Genomic DNA, 18,210 nt, shown 5'->3' on the forward strand with positions numbered 1-18,210 from the left:
AAATCGATGTCAAATAATCAAAAAGTCACCCAATTTTTCTCGTTAACCATTTCTATGAGACTGTACACTACCATAAGTCTCAAAAGTCAATGTTGAAAAGTCATCCCAATTTTTTTCTGAAGGCCTAAACCATTCATTTCTACGAGCTAGGAAATGTTCAAAAGTAGCGAGGAGGGGGATCTTCAAAAGTCGCCCAATTTAATTGGGTTAACAAAATTGCAGGATTGGCAACCAGGATAGTGTATTTTTAGTTGCAGTGAAACTCCGCACCCATTCCACACACCATAGGAACCAGCCTCAACTCCACATGCACTGTGTCTATGACCTTTAAATGTCCCCATAAACTAATGACCCCAAAGTATAGTAGGCCTCAATGCACTTGTATATACGTGTCAAGTGCAGCAGCGTGCTTTTTTACCCAGCCAGCCAGACAGGGCAAGACAGACAAAATAGATGTAAGATTCAATGTGATTGCTCACCCATGACTTTTGGTTTCCCATTTCAAGTACTGCACAAAAGTGGAAATTTTTGCGGTACATTAACTTTAGCGCGCAACACAGCTACCGCGAAAACAAAAACACACAATATGTTCTTTTATTGTACAGGTCTATGTAAGAAAACTCAAAATCGCGAAATTACAAATTTGCAATGTAGTTCCAAATCGGTAAAGCGCAAAAAATTACACATGCGAAAATTATCACTTTTACACTTCCAGTACCGTACTGCAAAAGCTACAATAAGGGGGCGTGGCAATGTGAAAAGCGCAAATTTTCACTTTCCATTTATTTTTGCGATTTTACGTTCTTAGAAGCTACCGTGATTCCATGAATTCTGTGAAATTAACAAGATGCAAATTTCTCAAAATTACAAATTAAAAAGCAAGCCATAATATTTCCAATCGGCAAAACGCAAAAAATTTCATGTGCAAAAATAAAAGTCAAAAATTTTCATTGATTCATTTGCTTGCGCTTTGCCAATTTTTAAGCTACTTTTAAATTCACAATTGTAAGCTTCAATTGACACTTACGCTAAACACTTAAGTTTAATATTCACATGCTGTTATTTTTTAATATTCACATGCTGTTATTTTCATGATAGCAGCTCTTGGAACGCAAAGCAGGAAAATTTAACGCAAAATCAACACTGCATAATACACTTAGTGTTCAGATAAGGGGGCGTGGCAATGTGTTAGCAGTATGGACGCACAAAATTCAAACCGATTCATTCACTTGATCACAATAATAGTTGATACCTGTATCAATCGAGGGCAACTCTGGCTCTTTGGGGATCGAGTTCGGCAGCTTTACACTAAAAACATGACAAATCTGCATACTTCGGTGCAGTTCGGGCATAATTTCATCCACTCAGTAGAAACCCCCTCCCCAACCGATAACTTCTTGTAGATTAGAAAGATTTTCTTTGCATAAAGGAGACCTAAAGTATTTGAGGTCTTTGCATCAGATCATTATAACATGGGGAAACCAAAGTCAGCCATGGTCAACATCATCTATTATAATCAGTGATTTTATTCCAGACAGTCAGATCGGGGTTAAATAACTCCATGTCTGGGGGAAGCAACTTACTGGGTTTAACTTGGAAAAACTGCAGGGAATAATACTACAAAGTGACAACAACAAAAATTCATTCAAAATTCGCCAGCAAAGTGGTTATGTAACTCCTTGGTAACCGGATCATCCATCTTTTGGAATGATTGTACATACGTGTGGCAGACCTTGTGTGGCGATCATTTTAATCATGGTTCAGGGCTCAAAAGCATTATCCTGGCAAATTGAACATCATCGTTTGGCAAAGACAAGAACGGACTATGTTCAAAACAAACTTCACGAAGTGCAAAATTGGGAAAAAATTATAAAAAAACACTAAAACATCATTTTATGACTATTTTGTGCTGGTAAAAGTCCACTTTTACAATAAAACTAAGAAAGCAAACCTACTTCATTCTACAAAGCAAACACACCACTACAAACTTAGTCTCCAGAGTAGTTTGGTTCCGCTCCCTCCACACAAACAGCCTGCCAATGATAACGAACAAGTTCTTTTTGATTGGCTAACACTTTTCCCATGACATCATCCAGCATGTGCTGTTCGCGTATCTGATTATACAGCAAGGAGTTCAAATGCATCGCTTCTGATCAGGTTCTCATAGACTTTGCACTGTTGCCCTCTTAGCTAATCAGAAACGGTGTATACCTGGTCATTGGTAGACTGTTTGTGGGGAGGAAGCGTAACCAAACTGGCTGCGGAGGAAACTACTACAAACTAGGCATGCAAAGGGAAGGATTCTATTGAAGCAGGGATTAAAACAAACAATTGCAACATGTTAACGTCACCATCACAGACACATCAGTGTGGAAAAGCATTTATATGTCATATGTAAGAAGGTTGTATGCCGAGTAATAACGAAGTATAACGATCTTCTTGCAAAAAGTATTACAGCTCTTAAAGCTGAAATCATACTCCATCGCTGAGTGATTGGTATGTGACCAATGAGGTGGCGCGCTTTTTGTTGCGTAACCTGAGTAGAATCCAATCGCTCATCACTCAGCGATGCTCGTCACTCAGCGATGGAGTATAAATTCAGCTTTACACATCAGTCTACAGATGCAGCTTTTTCTTCTAGGGTCTATGGAACTCCTCTTTTTCTATGGTCTATGCATGCAGATAGGAAAGTAGGAAAAAGAGTCTAACATTAGGCAGCAGGTTATTAACAGCAATCAATGTATTGATTAGAAATCAAGTTACTCGAAGCAAGTATTGATCAAAAATCAATGTATTGATTAGAAAGCAAGTTACTGCAAGCAGATTGCTTAAAAATCAATGTATTGATTAGACAATTTATTGCAGGCAAATATCGATCACCAGTTAATTGATTGATTAGAAATCAATTAATTGCAAGCAAATATTGATTAAAAATCAATGTATTATACACATGTATAACTAAGCAGGTCATTGCAAGCAGATATTGATCAATATATTAATAAGAAAGCAATGCATTGATTAGAAAGCAGGTTATAGGAAGCAGATATCGATCAAAAGTTAATTTACCGCTGTGATTCTGAGTCCTCATGATTCTGGTTATTACTAGGTGACATTCTGAGAAAGAAAATTGAAAAATAAAAATCATAAATAAATCATATTTGAATACAGTAGTGGCTTACTTACTTACAAACTACATAAATACACAAACTGATGAACAGGTAATGGGAACTTTCACATGGTCCTTCATTTTAAAATGTTTGCTACTTCTTAGATTTTCAACTTGCTCCTAGTACCAGGGTCCAGGGGGGTAGTGTTAACCCCCGATTGGGGCTGAATGACCCCCTAAATTTAAAAAATATTAATTTTTCACCCTCTATATTGGGAATATGTGCAAGCTCGGGGTGAACTCTGACCCTCTACTTTTGGACCTTGCTCCTACCCCTGACTACACTGCAAAATATTTTTCACCCCCGGGATTTAATTTTCACCCCATGTATTTGGATTTTCTACAAGCTCGGGAGCGAAAAACACAGGAAAACAACCCCCGACTTTCGGACCTTAATGCTACCCCTGATTGGTCTGTACTAGGCCTGGCATTTTCAGGTAATTTTGTACCGGTACCCGCACACCGCACATTTTTCGGGGGGTAACCGGTACCAAATTGCAAAAAAATTAAAAAAATTAAAAACGTTTTTTTTTTTTTTTTAAATTTCGGTAATGTAATCTCGAAGCGGGTTACCCGCTAGCCCGCCAAAATGCCAGCCTTAGTCTGTACACAGCATAATAAAGACAGTTTTGGACTAATTTAGTAATTACTTCAATTACATAATTTAATTGAAGCCTGCTCTGTAAAATTGCACAAAATCTACAGCGTGCAAAACTGAAATGAGGTTTTATAAATAAACAAAATCTTGCAGAAATTACTCCAGCTACTAACAGAAGCCATGTTTTGCCAGTTTCAGAATTTTTACAAAACATTACAGACATTTACCCCTCCCACTATATTGAAGCCATATTTGCTTGTAAACGAAATTGCTACAAGGTGCATGATAAGTGTGTTGCATTATTATGATTATATAATCATGACATATCCAACTCGCACCCACACACAAAAACAGCTTAATAAATTACATACATACATTACATAGTACCGTTTCAGATTTTAGCGGTATTAATTTTTTGCGATTTTAAATCTCCAAAGCAGTTTTACGGTTTCTTGTATTCGCGATTACAAAGAGTAACACATTGCAGCATACAGGTAAAATATAATTTTTAAATTTGCAGTTTTGAAATTAGCCACGAAATTAAATCCCTCACAAAAATTTCCCGCTACAATAGTAGTTCTCTATCCCAACAGCAAGAACAAGCCAAGGACTCAACTTTCGCACGTACGTAGCCTTGAAACAGCAGAGATGAGCACTACAACCCGACGACAACATTTGATCATCAGACGTGGGCGAGTTACTATCTGTGTGAGCACTCTACTATCCAACTAGATCAACAGAACATGTACACATGAATGCAGACCTGGATTTTGGGGTACCTATTCCTGGAAGTATTTTCTCTGAAGACATAATTTTTTGATCGCCCACCTCGGCTTGACTGTGTGCAGCGTTCTTAGCTTTGATTAAATTATAAACTGCTTCAAAATTAATACCCTTGCTAAATAAGACAGGCCATTCATAGACAGCTCACGGAGGGGCAAACTGCCCCCTTTGACCCTCCAGGCTACACCACTGACCACTTATAACTTTCACTATAGCAGTTTACTGCTGTTTACAATATAAAAAGTCGGTGTTAAAAATATTGTCATTTTGAAATTCGAATCGTGGGCTTTGTCAGTAACTTACTAAATCACAAAATATTATAAACATTTTACAAAAAAGACATATTTTATCAATTTTTTTTCTCCCAATCCTAAATTTGATCACCAATTCAGGCAAGTATGCCAACTGTTGACTAGACTTTTTAAAAATAATTTCCTTCGCTTTAAATCTAAAGTTGTGGACAGCTGGCCTATGTAATTTCTGTGTGACTCAGCAGCACATTGTACAGCACTTCCCCCTGAATCAGTATAAATGTAGGCCTACTATCCGTAATGGTCCCATACTCTCATTTTAATGCCAAAGTTCCTTAAGGGGGTACTACACCCCTGCCCAATTTTGTGCCTATTTTTGTATTTTTCTCAAAAATTATAGCACATTGGGGACAAGTAAGATATGTATATTATAGGGGCAAGGACTACAACTACTGCACTAGAAATTCTATTTCAGCACAGACAACAGTTGTGGAGTTACAGTCAAAAATGAGGGAAACCCAATATTTGATCAATAAATCAATAACTACTTGCTTTGAGTTGCTGAATTTTCAGTACAGTAGTTGTAGTCCTTGCCCCTATAATATACATATCTTACTTGCCACCAATGTGCTATAATTTGTTGAGAAAAATTCAAAACTAGGCACAAAATTGGCCAGGGGTGTAGTACCACCTTAACCTCTTATTTAACATCATGTAACACCAAGTTGAGCCCAGGTTGTTGAGTTTGAACCTATTCAACGGTCATTCTAATCCATAAGTATGTAAATGTACTGGAGTTAATGAACGGAGTCCCACTAGATGAGCATACATGTTTCAGATAGGCCTATATGATTTTCTAGAAGATCAAAGTACATCCAGCAAGATCTTTATAAATACAATGTATTGAAGTTCAATTGACCAGAATACACAATTCTTGAACGAGAAAAGATGGAAGAGAAAAGATGGAAGAGAAAAGATGAAGAGGAAAAGTTGTTTTCAGGGTCAGAATATTCTGGGTTTTTTTGTCCAAAAGTAGAGAAAAATTGACTATAGGTCCACTTTTTGGGGAGAAGGCATTCAAAAAAGTCATAAAATGGCCATTTTTAGCGGTGTTACTGATAGGTCCACTTATAAAACAATCTGTGCAACAAGCACACTTTTCATTAGCAAAAGGTCTCATTTTTGTAAGTCCTGCACCCCGAAAAAAAGTACAGGCCTGGAGGTAACCATTTCTGATTTTATCATTATTCACAAATCTTGTTTAAAATAAGACCTTTTTCCATGATTATTCTGCATCACGATATCAATCATCTATCTTGTGGTTACCTGCTCACTACCATTGTTTTCATAATAAGCTTAAACTTGAACTTGGAAATGACAATCCTGTCACCATCGACTTCCGGCTTCACTCTGATATCAAAGAAACTCCTCTGCTATGGCACAGTTGAACCCTGATTTTTTTTAGCTGTTTGAAATCAAAAACAGCTATTTTTGTCAAAGTTGATTGTTTTTGACAAATAAATTAAAAATTTGTTAGATGAACACTTTTCAGATTTTTCAAGCTTTCTGGGATTGTTAGGGTTATTTTGCCTCTTACAGCTCAATTCCCGTAAAATCATTAGGAAAACTTAAAACTCACACTAAAATGACAAACTATGAACTAGAAACACTGACTTCTGGTTCACTTCCGGGTTTCCAATCCAGATTTTCACCAAAAAGTGACGCTATTATCGACCATGTGTGCAACTTGGTAAGCTTACTACACAAGATAGCAAGAAAATATTGGCATATTTTTGAAACATCTTGGTTGAAAAAAGTGGTGGGGGGCATTTATTTGAGGGGGGGCATTTATTTGAGGGGGGCGACTATTTGACGAAATACGGTATTTCAGATGGTGAGAAGCAACTCAAAAATGACAAGTTGAGACACCCTCATTAAACCAATATTCTCGATCAATGTCTACTGAATGATATTATATAAATGCCAATCCAATGTTAAGATCACTCATCCCCAGAGTTAAAACTCTGCAGGCAAGTTGGCAGAGATGAGTTCATGATGACATCACATTTGTTATGATGGGAGGCATAAATTGTCTCAGTAAAACATGATTCATGTCACATTGTATGCAAATTACCTCAACTATATTTTCTATTTTTAATGAGATGTGCAAATTAAATGATTAATTTACCACAAGTCAAATTTGCAATTAAATACAAGCGCCTCTATCACTTGCCGAATTTGAATAATTCATGCATTTTGAAATACAGTGCAAACTAATAGGCCAGGCCTACACCTTTAAATGGAAGTTCAACATGGAATTCAAAGCAATGTACACATGCATAAGTTTCTAAGAAAGAGAATCCCTTTTTTTCTATGTGGAAAAATATTAAACACAAAAAATTACCCAAGCAAACTTTAAGACGTCACAGGGTGTTAACTGGACTTAACGCATAAAATCCCCCAAATATACTTTGGTACAATTTACATAGCTTATAACCGAAATAAGCCATGCTAATAAATTCCAGGGCAGTCTGGGAAAAAGGCGAAGAAAAAAGTGGAAATGTGTTTGCAGGCAGCTGGTATTATGGCGTGACATTGAACTTCCTAAGATTTCAAGGCTAATGGGGAAGCAATGCATCATGGGATGGGGTGAATGTTCTCTGCAAGTACAGCCCACTGTCCTTGTTGAACTCCAAGTGAACCCAGCCAACATGCATGCAAAGTGTGCTGCTTCAAAGACACAGCAGACTTCCTAGCTTCACTACACTGCACAGTCTAGGGATTAGGGGGGTTGGAGAGTTTGAATATGACGAGTTGTGGGAGAGTTTAATATGGAGTTGCTAGTGCAATATTTGAAAGTCCAATGGGTTTTAGGATAAAAATTGGTGAGTTGAGTACAGTCATTTGGAACAGGATGTATGCATGACAAAAAATTGTTTTGTTGCCCTTATAGTTATAACGTTAGGAGCGTTGGGTTGGTGTTCTTCGGGTTTTCCCCCTTTCTTCGTATACAAACTCATCTTCAATGAGAGTTCACTAAATGTAGTATTTTATTGTAAAACACACATTAGACGTAATTTCGTATTTTCTATTCAGGTTGGTTTTTGCAACAAATCTGATTAAATATTTGATCAGATTTTGGAATTTTAGCCAAGCAATAGTGATTTTTCTTGCTAAATTGTTTTATCAACAACAACCAAAATGCCGACCCATAATTTTGCAAAAATCGGTCGGTTGGGTATTTAGGGCGACATAAAAATGTTTTTTAAATGGGTGAAATCACAAATGTGGGTCAGCCTGTCTGGTGTAAAGTGAAGTTAGTTAAAACATAGTTACAGAGTTTAACCAGAGTAATGCTTTTTAATAACTCAAATTCAAAAGAGTTAAGGCACAGGTGAAAAATTTGAACTTGGTGTGCACCAATATTGTAATAAATTGTAAACTGACTTATGATTTTGATCCACATCAGACTTTTGCTTCACATTTGTGTAACTTATTTGTAAACAGACTATTTTTTCACCTCGCTCCTAAACTGACTAACCGAATTATAAATATTTGAACAACAAAAGTAATTCAAATAAAACAAATTTGAAGTGATAACTCAGCCATTTTAGCTAAAATACATTTCCGACTGGTTTAAATTCATCTGTGAAATGATTTATGGACAGACAAGCTCTGCCACCGTGACGTTCACTGGAGCATGACAAATATGATGAATCTGCAGGCCTATAATTATTGTTGATACTAATATGATTGTTTGCATCATTAATCTTACAAAATGAAATAACATGTAAAATATGCAAGGGATTATCGGCATTATTTCCAACTTTGTACAGTGTAATTATTTTTAAAACTGCAGGAGGTTAATTTTTTGTTTTTTCCCCTGGTAAAAAAGCAGTACGCAGACTGTGTTTTCACATTGACAGAGCAGATTGGCTCAATATCTTTGCCACAAAAGTACATTAAAATGGCAGAATCTACATGAATTTTGTATGCATTTTTTCTTGGGGGCAGGGGCTAGAATTTGTTACTGGATTAAAGTTTAAACAAAATAAGTCATTAATTGTCTTTACCAGGACTCAATTTTGCATTTTGCATACCCAGGGGTGACTTTGAAGGCGTTAATCATGCAGCATCACCGAATCAGCCATTTTTGGAACATTTTCAATCACTCAGACCCTATAGTACTCCCTTAGATAGAATCCATCTTCTTTCCACTGACAAAAACCCCTAAATAAAATAGGCTCCTAGCCTCCCACATTTGAGCACATCCATTCTTGTTTTCCAATTGGCAATTCAATTTTTCAAAGACTAGGAATTTGAGCACGCACAGTAAAAGCAGGTCAAAGAGCTTGAGCCAAACTCACCAAATCTTAACTCTGCTTCCAGCCCTAAACTAAAATTTGGTCTTGACTCTGTGGTTGAAGCCCTTGATGAAAAGCTCAAGTTCAACCCTTTACTGTAGCCTGCAGATACAGAATCAAGGGTGCAAAAACCCTGCAATGGTATTTATTATATCTCTGATATTTGAAGGTCTCTTAAGTCAAGGCAGATATCCAGTGGATCTTCACTGTACCCCCCTCCCCCTTCCCTGCTGATGAACTACACCCTGAACTCTAGTATTAGGACTATATAATCCCTTAAATTGCTTTTCCCATCAATTTATCATAATAATTTAACAGAACATTTTTACAAAGTGGAGGCACAAACACTTTCAGAGCTTTAGGGCACACATTCAAGAGGCTTTTGTATGCCTGGACTCTGTGTTTCTTTAAGGAGGTCATGGTTATTTGGGTCATGACCACAATGTGGCTGGAAAATGTTATTATGTAGAGCAAGTTAGGTATTTTTTTGCAAGGATATTGTACCTTCAATGTTCTACACATAAAAATAAGGCTGGTCCTCACACCAACTGCTCCTGAAAATTATGCTTCTTTGTGCTATGTGGGCCCTCAGCCAATGAAAATTAATAAAAACACAATGGGCTTTTTGATTTTACATAAATTTGAATACTTTATTGATAAATAAAGCAACTTTGAAAGCTTCAAAGTTTTAAGCTTATGAAATCAGCGAGCCTTACTTTGACCAATGCACTTGCCACTTGATCAACAAAAAAGTTAGATGGTATTAAACAGTGTGAAGATCATTTTCCATTTTCAGTGTGATTTTGAGAAATTACTGTAATTTTGACCTCCTTCAGATCTGTGCATTTCCCTGAACCAATTCACATTTTACCACCATCTGGTGTGCACAGGCCATGTTTTCATTGCAGTTTTCAGACCAAAACATGGCAAAAGTTCATGACAAAATGCTCCCATTCATCACTTCAAAACCTCAAGAAATATATCCTAATCCGTTTTCTTTTCTCGCCATATAATCCTTCCCAATATGCCACATTTTAATAATCCTTATGAGGCTGCTTTGCACTATATTGAGGTTTGGTTGCAGGACAAGGTCCCACCTGCAATAGCTGCCAGATGTATGTTACATGGCATAGCTAGATTTAGCATGTTGTGCACTTGATAAATAATAAAGGGCAGCTATTGCTGATGAGTCCTTCTTGTCCCACAACTGTTGTAGGGTCTTAATGTGCAACGCCTCCTCCCCAATTTCCTTGTGAACTACATGATGTGTTGGCTAAAAACTCAATAACTTCAAAACTTAGGGTCAGATTTAGGAGTATGACTTCTACTGGAGATCATTGAACTCTGCCCTCAGACATTAGGTCATTTGGGTTCTTTTTGGCTAACATTTCACACATGGACAAAATCTTGCCATTGGGAATTTGATTCTGTTGGAAATTTAAGTAACACAGTGTATGTCCACACTGCAAGTAAATTTTTTTACACCAGAAGCTAGATAAAATTGATAAAGTGTCAAAAACTATAAATTGAAATGTGCCTTTAAAAGTACTTTTTTTTTTAAATGTGGGAGTTACTTTTGAAAATAATCGCCCCTGGCTGTTATTTAACTTTTCGGGGGGCTACTTTCAGGATTTCTGGGGCTAAATACCCACAGTCCCCAAATGTTTATTTTGAGCCACAAGCTTCCTTTGAGGGGCTATTTTCTATTACAAATTGCCCCTGTGACTTAAACTTCTATTTTGAACCCTGCACTGAATTAAGTTCCAATCTACAATGTAGCAGCAAAGTATTCAATCGTTTCAAAAGCACCATTTTCAGATGTTTTGGAGAGGAAACGGCCACACTGACCTCATTTTTTCAACTCCCTCTGATTCTGAACTGAATGACTTCTTTTTGTGTTGTGCTGTCATTCAAAGACCCCAGAGAATTCTAATTGAATTCTGATAACATTTATACAATCTGGCGCCAAATCACACCCCACCCCACCTTTTTGTTTTCTAAATAGACATGATCTTTTCTTCAAAAGTTCAATTAAAAAAAAATTTCAATATCAACTACATCATTTATGTGTGAAATTATTGCATCAAATTATGCACATCAACGGACTACAAGTGTAGAATGTGGTCATATTGTAGCATTCCTGTCAACCGGTGTTTTGAAGAAGAATCCAAACTGAATCTAGCCCCAAAGATTATAGAATCCATGTGAACATGACAAAGAATGTAAGTAACTTAACCCCAGATGAATGCACAGAATAAAATGTTTGGCTAAAAATAAGAAATAAGAACATTGATCAGATCAGGGTGCAGCGTGGGGGTAATGACCGGCAGGCCAGCCGGCCGGACTACAGGCCTGTATGCCTGCAGACTCCATAAATGGTTCCAGAGAGCTGATATATCTCTTTGTCATGATTATTTTCTAAAATGATAAAAAGAACATAACATTCAAGGAAGACTGCACAAAACATGTTGTGAGGCAATTTGGTCTTTATTAAAAATCATAAACCTACACCTAAGATAAGGTGGAAAAAAATATTAATTTTCACCAACCGTTTGTTGGATATTTTACAATAATACTAGCACAAACCTGCGTATTGATTGTCTATTCACAGCTTGATATAAAGAGGGAACGGAAAATGCACTTTTTTATGTTTTGGGGTGTTGGGGTGGTGGTGTATGTGTGTGTTGACCGTGTTCCCTTGCAACACAGAAATTGAATGAGAAATAATGGGTCATTCGATTATCTTTTCAAAAATCATCCCATAACCTGTCAAGAACCTAGATGTTTGATGATCCCGTCATTTGCCATCAATGTGTCATTTCCAGTGAATACTATTTTTGAATTTGACAAACATTGGCATAAAACATGCATGCATGAACTTTGGATTACTGTATTTTACTAGGACCTGGTAAACATGCTATTGCTCAGTTCTATAACCCTGACATAGTGAAATGATTAATGATATACTAAACATATACTATACACAACCTACTTTTTTATCAAATTACTGGCCGAAAATAGTTTGCTCAATTCCGAGGATTAATTTTTTGCATTTTGGGTGAATTGATTTCCACATTTCGAGAGGATCAAGTCACAGTGAGAATCCACTTGTCAAAACTATGTGCCGAATCAAGGTACGATTTTAAGGGGTACTACACCCCTGCCCAATTTGTGCCTATTTTTGCATTTTTCTCAAAATTATAGCGCATTGGTGACAAGTAAGATATGTATATTATAGGGCAAGCACTACAACTACTGCACTGAAAATACAGCAACTCAAGGCAAGTAGTTATTCATTTATTGATCAAATATTGGTTTTCCCTCATTTTTGACTGTAACGCCACAACTGTTGTCTGTGTTGAAATAAAATTTCCAGTGCAGTCGTTGTAGCCTTGCCCCTATAGTATACATATCTTACTTGTCACCACTCACCAATGTGCTATAATTTTTGAGAAAAATGCAAAAATAGGCACAAAATTGGGCAGGGGTCAGGGTTCGATTTAGAGGGGTTTTACATGAACAAATGCATGTAACTTTGGCTCTGTGCATGTAGAATTTTGCCTGTGCATGCAAAATTTTGTGTTGTTCAGCCCATTTTGAGGAAAAAATCAAAGTTGTGCATGTAACTTTTATTTTCTAAATCGACCCCTGGCAGGGGTGTAGTACCCTCTTAAGAGAATCAATTTTGATTCTCGTATTAGCAGAGTTTAGGACTTGGCGGCAAAATTATCCAAGATTGAATCAATTCTCTTATTGCCCGGGTCTTATTCCCACTGTTCATCAAATCAGATTGATAAGGCCAAAAAAAAAAGAAAGATGTTTGCTTGCCCTCAACCGACCGACCCTAATTTTGGAAATCAGAAAAAAGTTATTGTTTTTCTATTTACTGTACAAAAGAATACCGACCCTATTTTTGGAAATTCCTGAAAAAGTTTTTTTTTCTTTTCAATTTTTTGCATTCTGAAGATGTAAAAAAAAAAGGATTTTAGAGCTTGTGTTCAACATTTTAGTTGTTTTGTAATGTTAGTTGATTCATTTTGACACCAAAATTGTCTGATTGTTCATATTTTGAGCCTTAATTAATACAAACAGTACAGTTTGCTAGTACCGTATTGGTCCGAGTATAGTCCCACCCGTTTTTTATGTGAACATTTTTCACAATTGGGGGGTGGGATTATACTCGAATTTCAAAAAAAAAAAAAAAAAAAAAATTTTATTTTTTAAAGTTTATTTTTTCCGGTTTTGGAGTGTCCTAGATGCTAGGATCATTCATGGTTGACCTAAAAAATAATAAAAAAAAAAATTCAAGATATTTTGTATTTTTAATATGAAAATTGATACTTTGTTTTCATGTCATATTTATTAATGATTTCAAAATGCATTCAAATTCAATGCATTTTGAAATCATTTTTTTAGGTCAACCATGAATGATCCTAGCATCTAGGTCTAGGTCCAGGGACACTCCAAAACCGAAAAAAAAAACTTTTTTTTTACAATTTCTGAAATTTTTCGAAAAATGGGGGTGGGATTATACTCGAACGTGGCACTATACTCGGACGAATACGGTAATTAAAAAAAGAAAAAAGAAATCCCGACAGACCGACCCAATTTTTAAAATTCATTTGAGGGCAAGCAAACAATTTTTTTTTTTTGGCCTAAGGCCTGCATGGTTGCATAATCATTTGAGAAACCATTCAGACCTTCATTAGTATTACCTGTTGATTAACTGTTAATTAGTTTCGGGAAGTGTCCCTAACGAGTCGAATCATTAGCCTCGTTAAAAAAGACAATGATTTTGCAACCTGCCTTGATGAACAGTATGCACTAAGAGCCAAACCATTACAGTTTCCCAAGGCAAAGTTCTACACATTTGTACATTCATCAAATGACAAATGACACAAATGCATACTCTACTAACTTGAGGTCAAATTTTGACTTATGATTTAGGAATGGAGGCTGTTGAACTTTGTAAGGGACATTGAGAGTATTTTGGCTAATTGTGTGGTGTGATTCATTCATGTGTGTAGCACAACCAGGAAAGGGAATTAACTTTTTGGTGTGAAACAGAGGTCATATGAAAGTTGGCTGTAGCTTTCAAGGCTGTCAAGTGCTCCACATAGAGTCACTCCGTCAAATAGGCCTGTACATAAGAATATGAAATTTGGTTTTAATAAGAGCAATTTAAAATTAATGCCTAACTAAATGCCCAAAGTGCTCCACTTTCAATATATTTTAAAATAATGCTACAAGGTACTGAGCTGGTGCAGTTCAGTTCTAAACTTGCACCAGTACCTTGAAGCAATATACATGTACTGGTGACAGTGTTCGAAATAAGCACTTATCCTCTTGTCCAAAAATCACGGGGACAACCATATTTTGATCTGTACTTATCCCCTGGACAACCACTATATTTTACTCCAAAAGTATGACACATTTTGGGGACAACCAAAATGTATTGAGGACAAGCAGAATTTATGCTTTAGTTATCCTCAGGATAACCTCCATATTTTCCTTATTTCGGACACTGACTGGTGACATGCAATGTAGGCCTATAGCTCTAATTAACAAATAAATTGTGGGAATTTTTGTGAATTTTGCTGGCATTTTTAGAGGACTGGACGAACAGTCACATGTTTAAGCAAGTTGATTGCCACTTCAGGAATTTTGTTGATCCATTTATGGTGTAGAAAGTGGTACAATGTGAGCCTATACATTTTTCTGTAGAAGAGAGATTTTTAACCTTTACTTTCTTACAAATTAACAAGTCAACACAAACCCTGGGAAAAGAAATTATGTTGAATTTCTTACAACGAAACAATACCATATTTTATTCCCTTTCAATTCATCAATTGCTAAAATAATAAAAGTTTAACAATACATGATTTCCTTCCCAACACTGTATTTCTTGGGAATGAGCTTCCATTCTTCACATCTTGAATTCAACTGTAGCGATTCGTGGCTCTTCTTCAGTGATCATAACTTTACAATAAAGTTCCTGTAACAATCAGCATGTTTGTTTTCTATCTGAATGTCATGAACTCCAAGACTTCCATACTTGTTTAATACCTAATTATAAAAGTATTGTGCTATTCCATTTGAAATCCATCCAGACAAAATCTCTCACACAGGTAGCGTACAAATGTATACACACCGATTTAAAATGGAGTCACCCAGAACCCACTCAGGTAACCCCATTAGAAATTCACACTCCCTGTGTAGAAGATTAAGGTTCATATCTTCCATAGGGGGTATAGATTTCAACTGGAATAGCCCATTTGTGTGATAACTGGACTCCTTTTACATCAGTATCACTTGACACAAGTGTGCATTCATTTCATCAAGGAGCTGGAAAAAATGTTACCTTCCCAGGATCATAACTCAAAATTTCCCTCAAAGACAATTTTGTTACAATGTACATATTTTCAAACCCTCATAACAATAAATGTCCCAGGGATGAGATTCCCAACTTCTAATTTCTCATTCTTGGGATTAATGACACGATGAGAGAAATCAGAATGATGGCGTGTAATTGCCAGCGATTGTCTTTGATACCGGTAGGGTACTTAATCATCACTACGATTCCCATGAATCAGTTCTGTAACCCCTAATATGCTACACTCACGAATGACCTTTGGACATATTCGGTATAAAACCTCATACTCCACACTATTGAGGTCAAATTTGAGCTATGCATATTAAAATGGGGTTTACTGAGCTATACCTATGGGTATGAGATCATTTATGGGTCATTTCCTCTTACCTTCTTCCTCGTTTTGGCACTGAGTGTTCAACAACAATAACAGATCCCATTAAATTGTATCCTGTAATAAAGAACAACACATTACTGAGTTAACATGGAGTTATTTTTCTATGGTTTATAAGGTCCATTTGGACAATGATATTTTCAGAAATCAAAAACCTAATTAATGAACTGAATTTTCAACTTACAGCCATGAATTTATGGCTTCTAATTTATGCCATAATTGGATAAGATGCCAGCTAATTATGCACCCAAACATATGGTCCCATCATGACAAATTAGGCTATTACAATCTGAACTTCCCCCTCAATCAAACCAACGCAAAATGTATGTAGCCCATAATTCTAAATCAATACTGGTACCATTTTAGTTTTGTGTTCATGTTTTTTAAAATGGGTTTAACTTATTTAATCCAGGGGGATAGTAGTAGTTGCTCCCATACTATTACAAGTCTCATTAAAACCAAAATTATATTTTTCTCAGAAAAATAATTACCACTGGTGCAATTTGTTTTGTACAAGATGCGAATCTACTTAGCACTAGTGCGGTCCTTACCCTCCCATAACTTCCTGATTGGAAGCGATAACCATTGAAATTTGTAAATGCATTACTGTACATCAATTGGCGTATTTCCAAATCAGGGGAAAACAATACCATGGCGCATTATTAGGCCGACACAACTTGGCAATGGATTATTTAGGCCTCTACGACTACGTACTATTGGTATTATTAAATGGGCATGCACTCGACCAGGAAATGTGAGGGAAATTAATGGTGGGGGCATGCAATATCCCAACCCCCCAACTCATGACACTTGCAGATCCTGTGTACCATTCCAGCATGTCCAATTACCCTAAGTAGGTTGCAGGTTCAGGAGGTTGCAGCATGCACCAACTGGTTTAATAATCCCATAATCCCAAGATGTTCAGCTTACAATCCCCACCATTGACGCAGCAAGCATCCCCACACATTTTCCAGGGTGTGTTGGAATGGGTGGGTGATGTAGGGCCCCCTAATTATTGACTAGCCATAAACACTACAGTCATGTCAGTAGCACTAGCACATCAATTCTGTTTATCATGTTTATTGAATATTGTTGTTACAAAATATATGTTTGCACTTTTTGGGACAGGCCTAGTCCTGGCTGGACCACTGGGACAATGTTGTGGACATACATGTCCAGGGGTTTTCAGCTTTTTGATGTTTTGACAAGATTGTGTAGGATGATGTTTCCAATGTATAGGATCGACTACTGATTCATGACATGCAATTGTGTTTTATTTGTAGGCGTGCAAATATATAGTGCAATTTAGGCCTTCAATTTTGTTGAAAGTTCCTGAATGAAAAACTCCAGTATTATTTGCCATTTATGTCCGACCTTGTGAACCCACGTTTTGCTTTATTGCAGCATGTAGTAGCTGTACAAACTAGTTTAATTTGCACAGAAGGTCAACAGTCCACATGGTGAATAACAGCTTGATCAGGAAGGTTAAATCAATATGGCTGGCAACACTAGATCGGTCAACATGGTCAAACACATGTGGTCACTTTGCTAGTCAAAAAGTGACAATTTCTCATCCATAAAAAGCTTCAAATTGAGCGTAAAATTGATGTGGGAAGACTATAGAATAGTATCCATCAGATGACAATGTTGGTTTTATGAGTGATATCGAAATTATGACGTGGTGATAAAATGCGATAACGAAGCTAGGCAGCATCCGTGTGTTGTATTGCCACCACGTTGCATGCACATTGTACACCGTACAGTATGGCTGCCATACATGCATTTAGATAGCCATACAGATTGCTATCGAAACTCGGCAATATGGCCTCCCATTACCACCGTTTAATTCCAATCTGGAACATGTACACAACTTTAAAATAGTAGAATATGATAGTGCAGACTTTGATAAATTGAAATATAAATATTCACTGACCATTCAATTTGTCGATGGCCAAAGTGGACGCATTTTGGTTTTCCACGTCGACGAAGGCAAAGCCATTTTTCTTCACAAGTACACCAGTGCATTGAACGCCATTTTCTTCGAAGAGATTTTTTAGTGTTTCTTCGGTCACATCTGGCGATAGATTTCCAACGTAGAGTTTATTCATGATGCTTGTAGAGATTTATAGAGTTGAACCCTTCCTTCTGATGTGAAACCAGTGCAATTTTGGAGTGGTACGGCTCCGGTTTTGGGGGTGAAAAATGGGCAAAAGTGTCCTGACTGTGTGTGGTTCTGATACCGGTCTGGGGCCTGAGTAGAATCGTGTGTACGGACCGCCTATCT

At 36.8% G+C, this 18,210-nt stretch overlaps 1 protein-coding gene across 2 annotated transcripts in view; it reads right to left on the reverse strand.

Moving 5' to 3' along the window:
• Positions 1-18,210, reverse strand: part of LOC140162438 (insulin-like growth factor 2 mRNA-binding protein 1) — a 60,277-nt gene extending 42,067 nt beyond the window's left edge. The window contains exons 1-3 of one of the 2 annotated variants that reach the window (XM_072185674.1): positions 17,860-18,210; positions 15,923-15,983; positions 3,067-3,114 (exon numbers count right to left, since the gene is read on the reverse strand). In XM_072185674.1, coding sequence (XP_072041775.1) covers positions 3,067-3,114; positions 15,923-15,983; positions 17,860-18,034 — 284 coding nt within the window. In that variant the 5' untranslated portion in view covers positions 18,035-18,210. The remainder of the gene's footprint in view (positions 1-3,066; positions 3,115-15,922; positions 15,984-17,859) is intronic. The other variant, XM_072185675.1, reaches the window with a different exon arrangement.

The sequence above is a fragment of the Amphiura filiformis genome, chromosome 10, assembly GCF_039555335.1.
Source record: "Amphiura filiformis chromosome 10, Afil_fr2py, whole genome shotgun sequence".
Lineage (NCBI taxonomy): Eukaryota > Metazoa > Echinodermata > Ophiuroidea > Amphilepidida > Amphiuridae > Amphiura > Amphiura filiformis.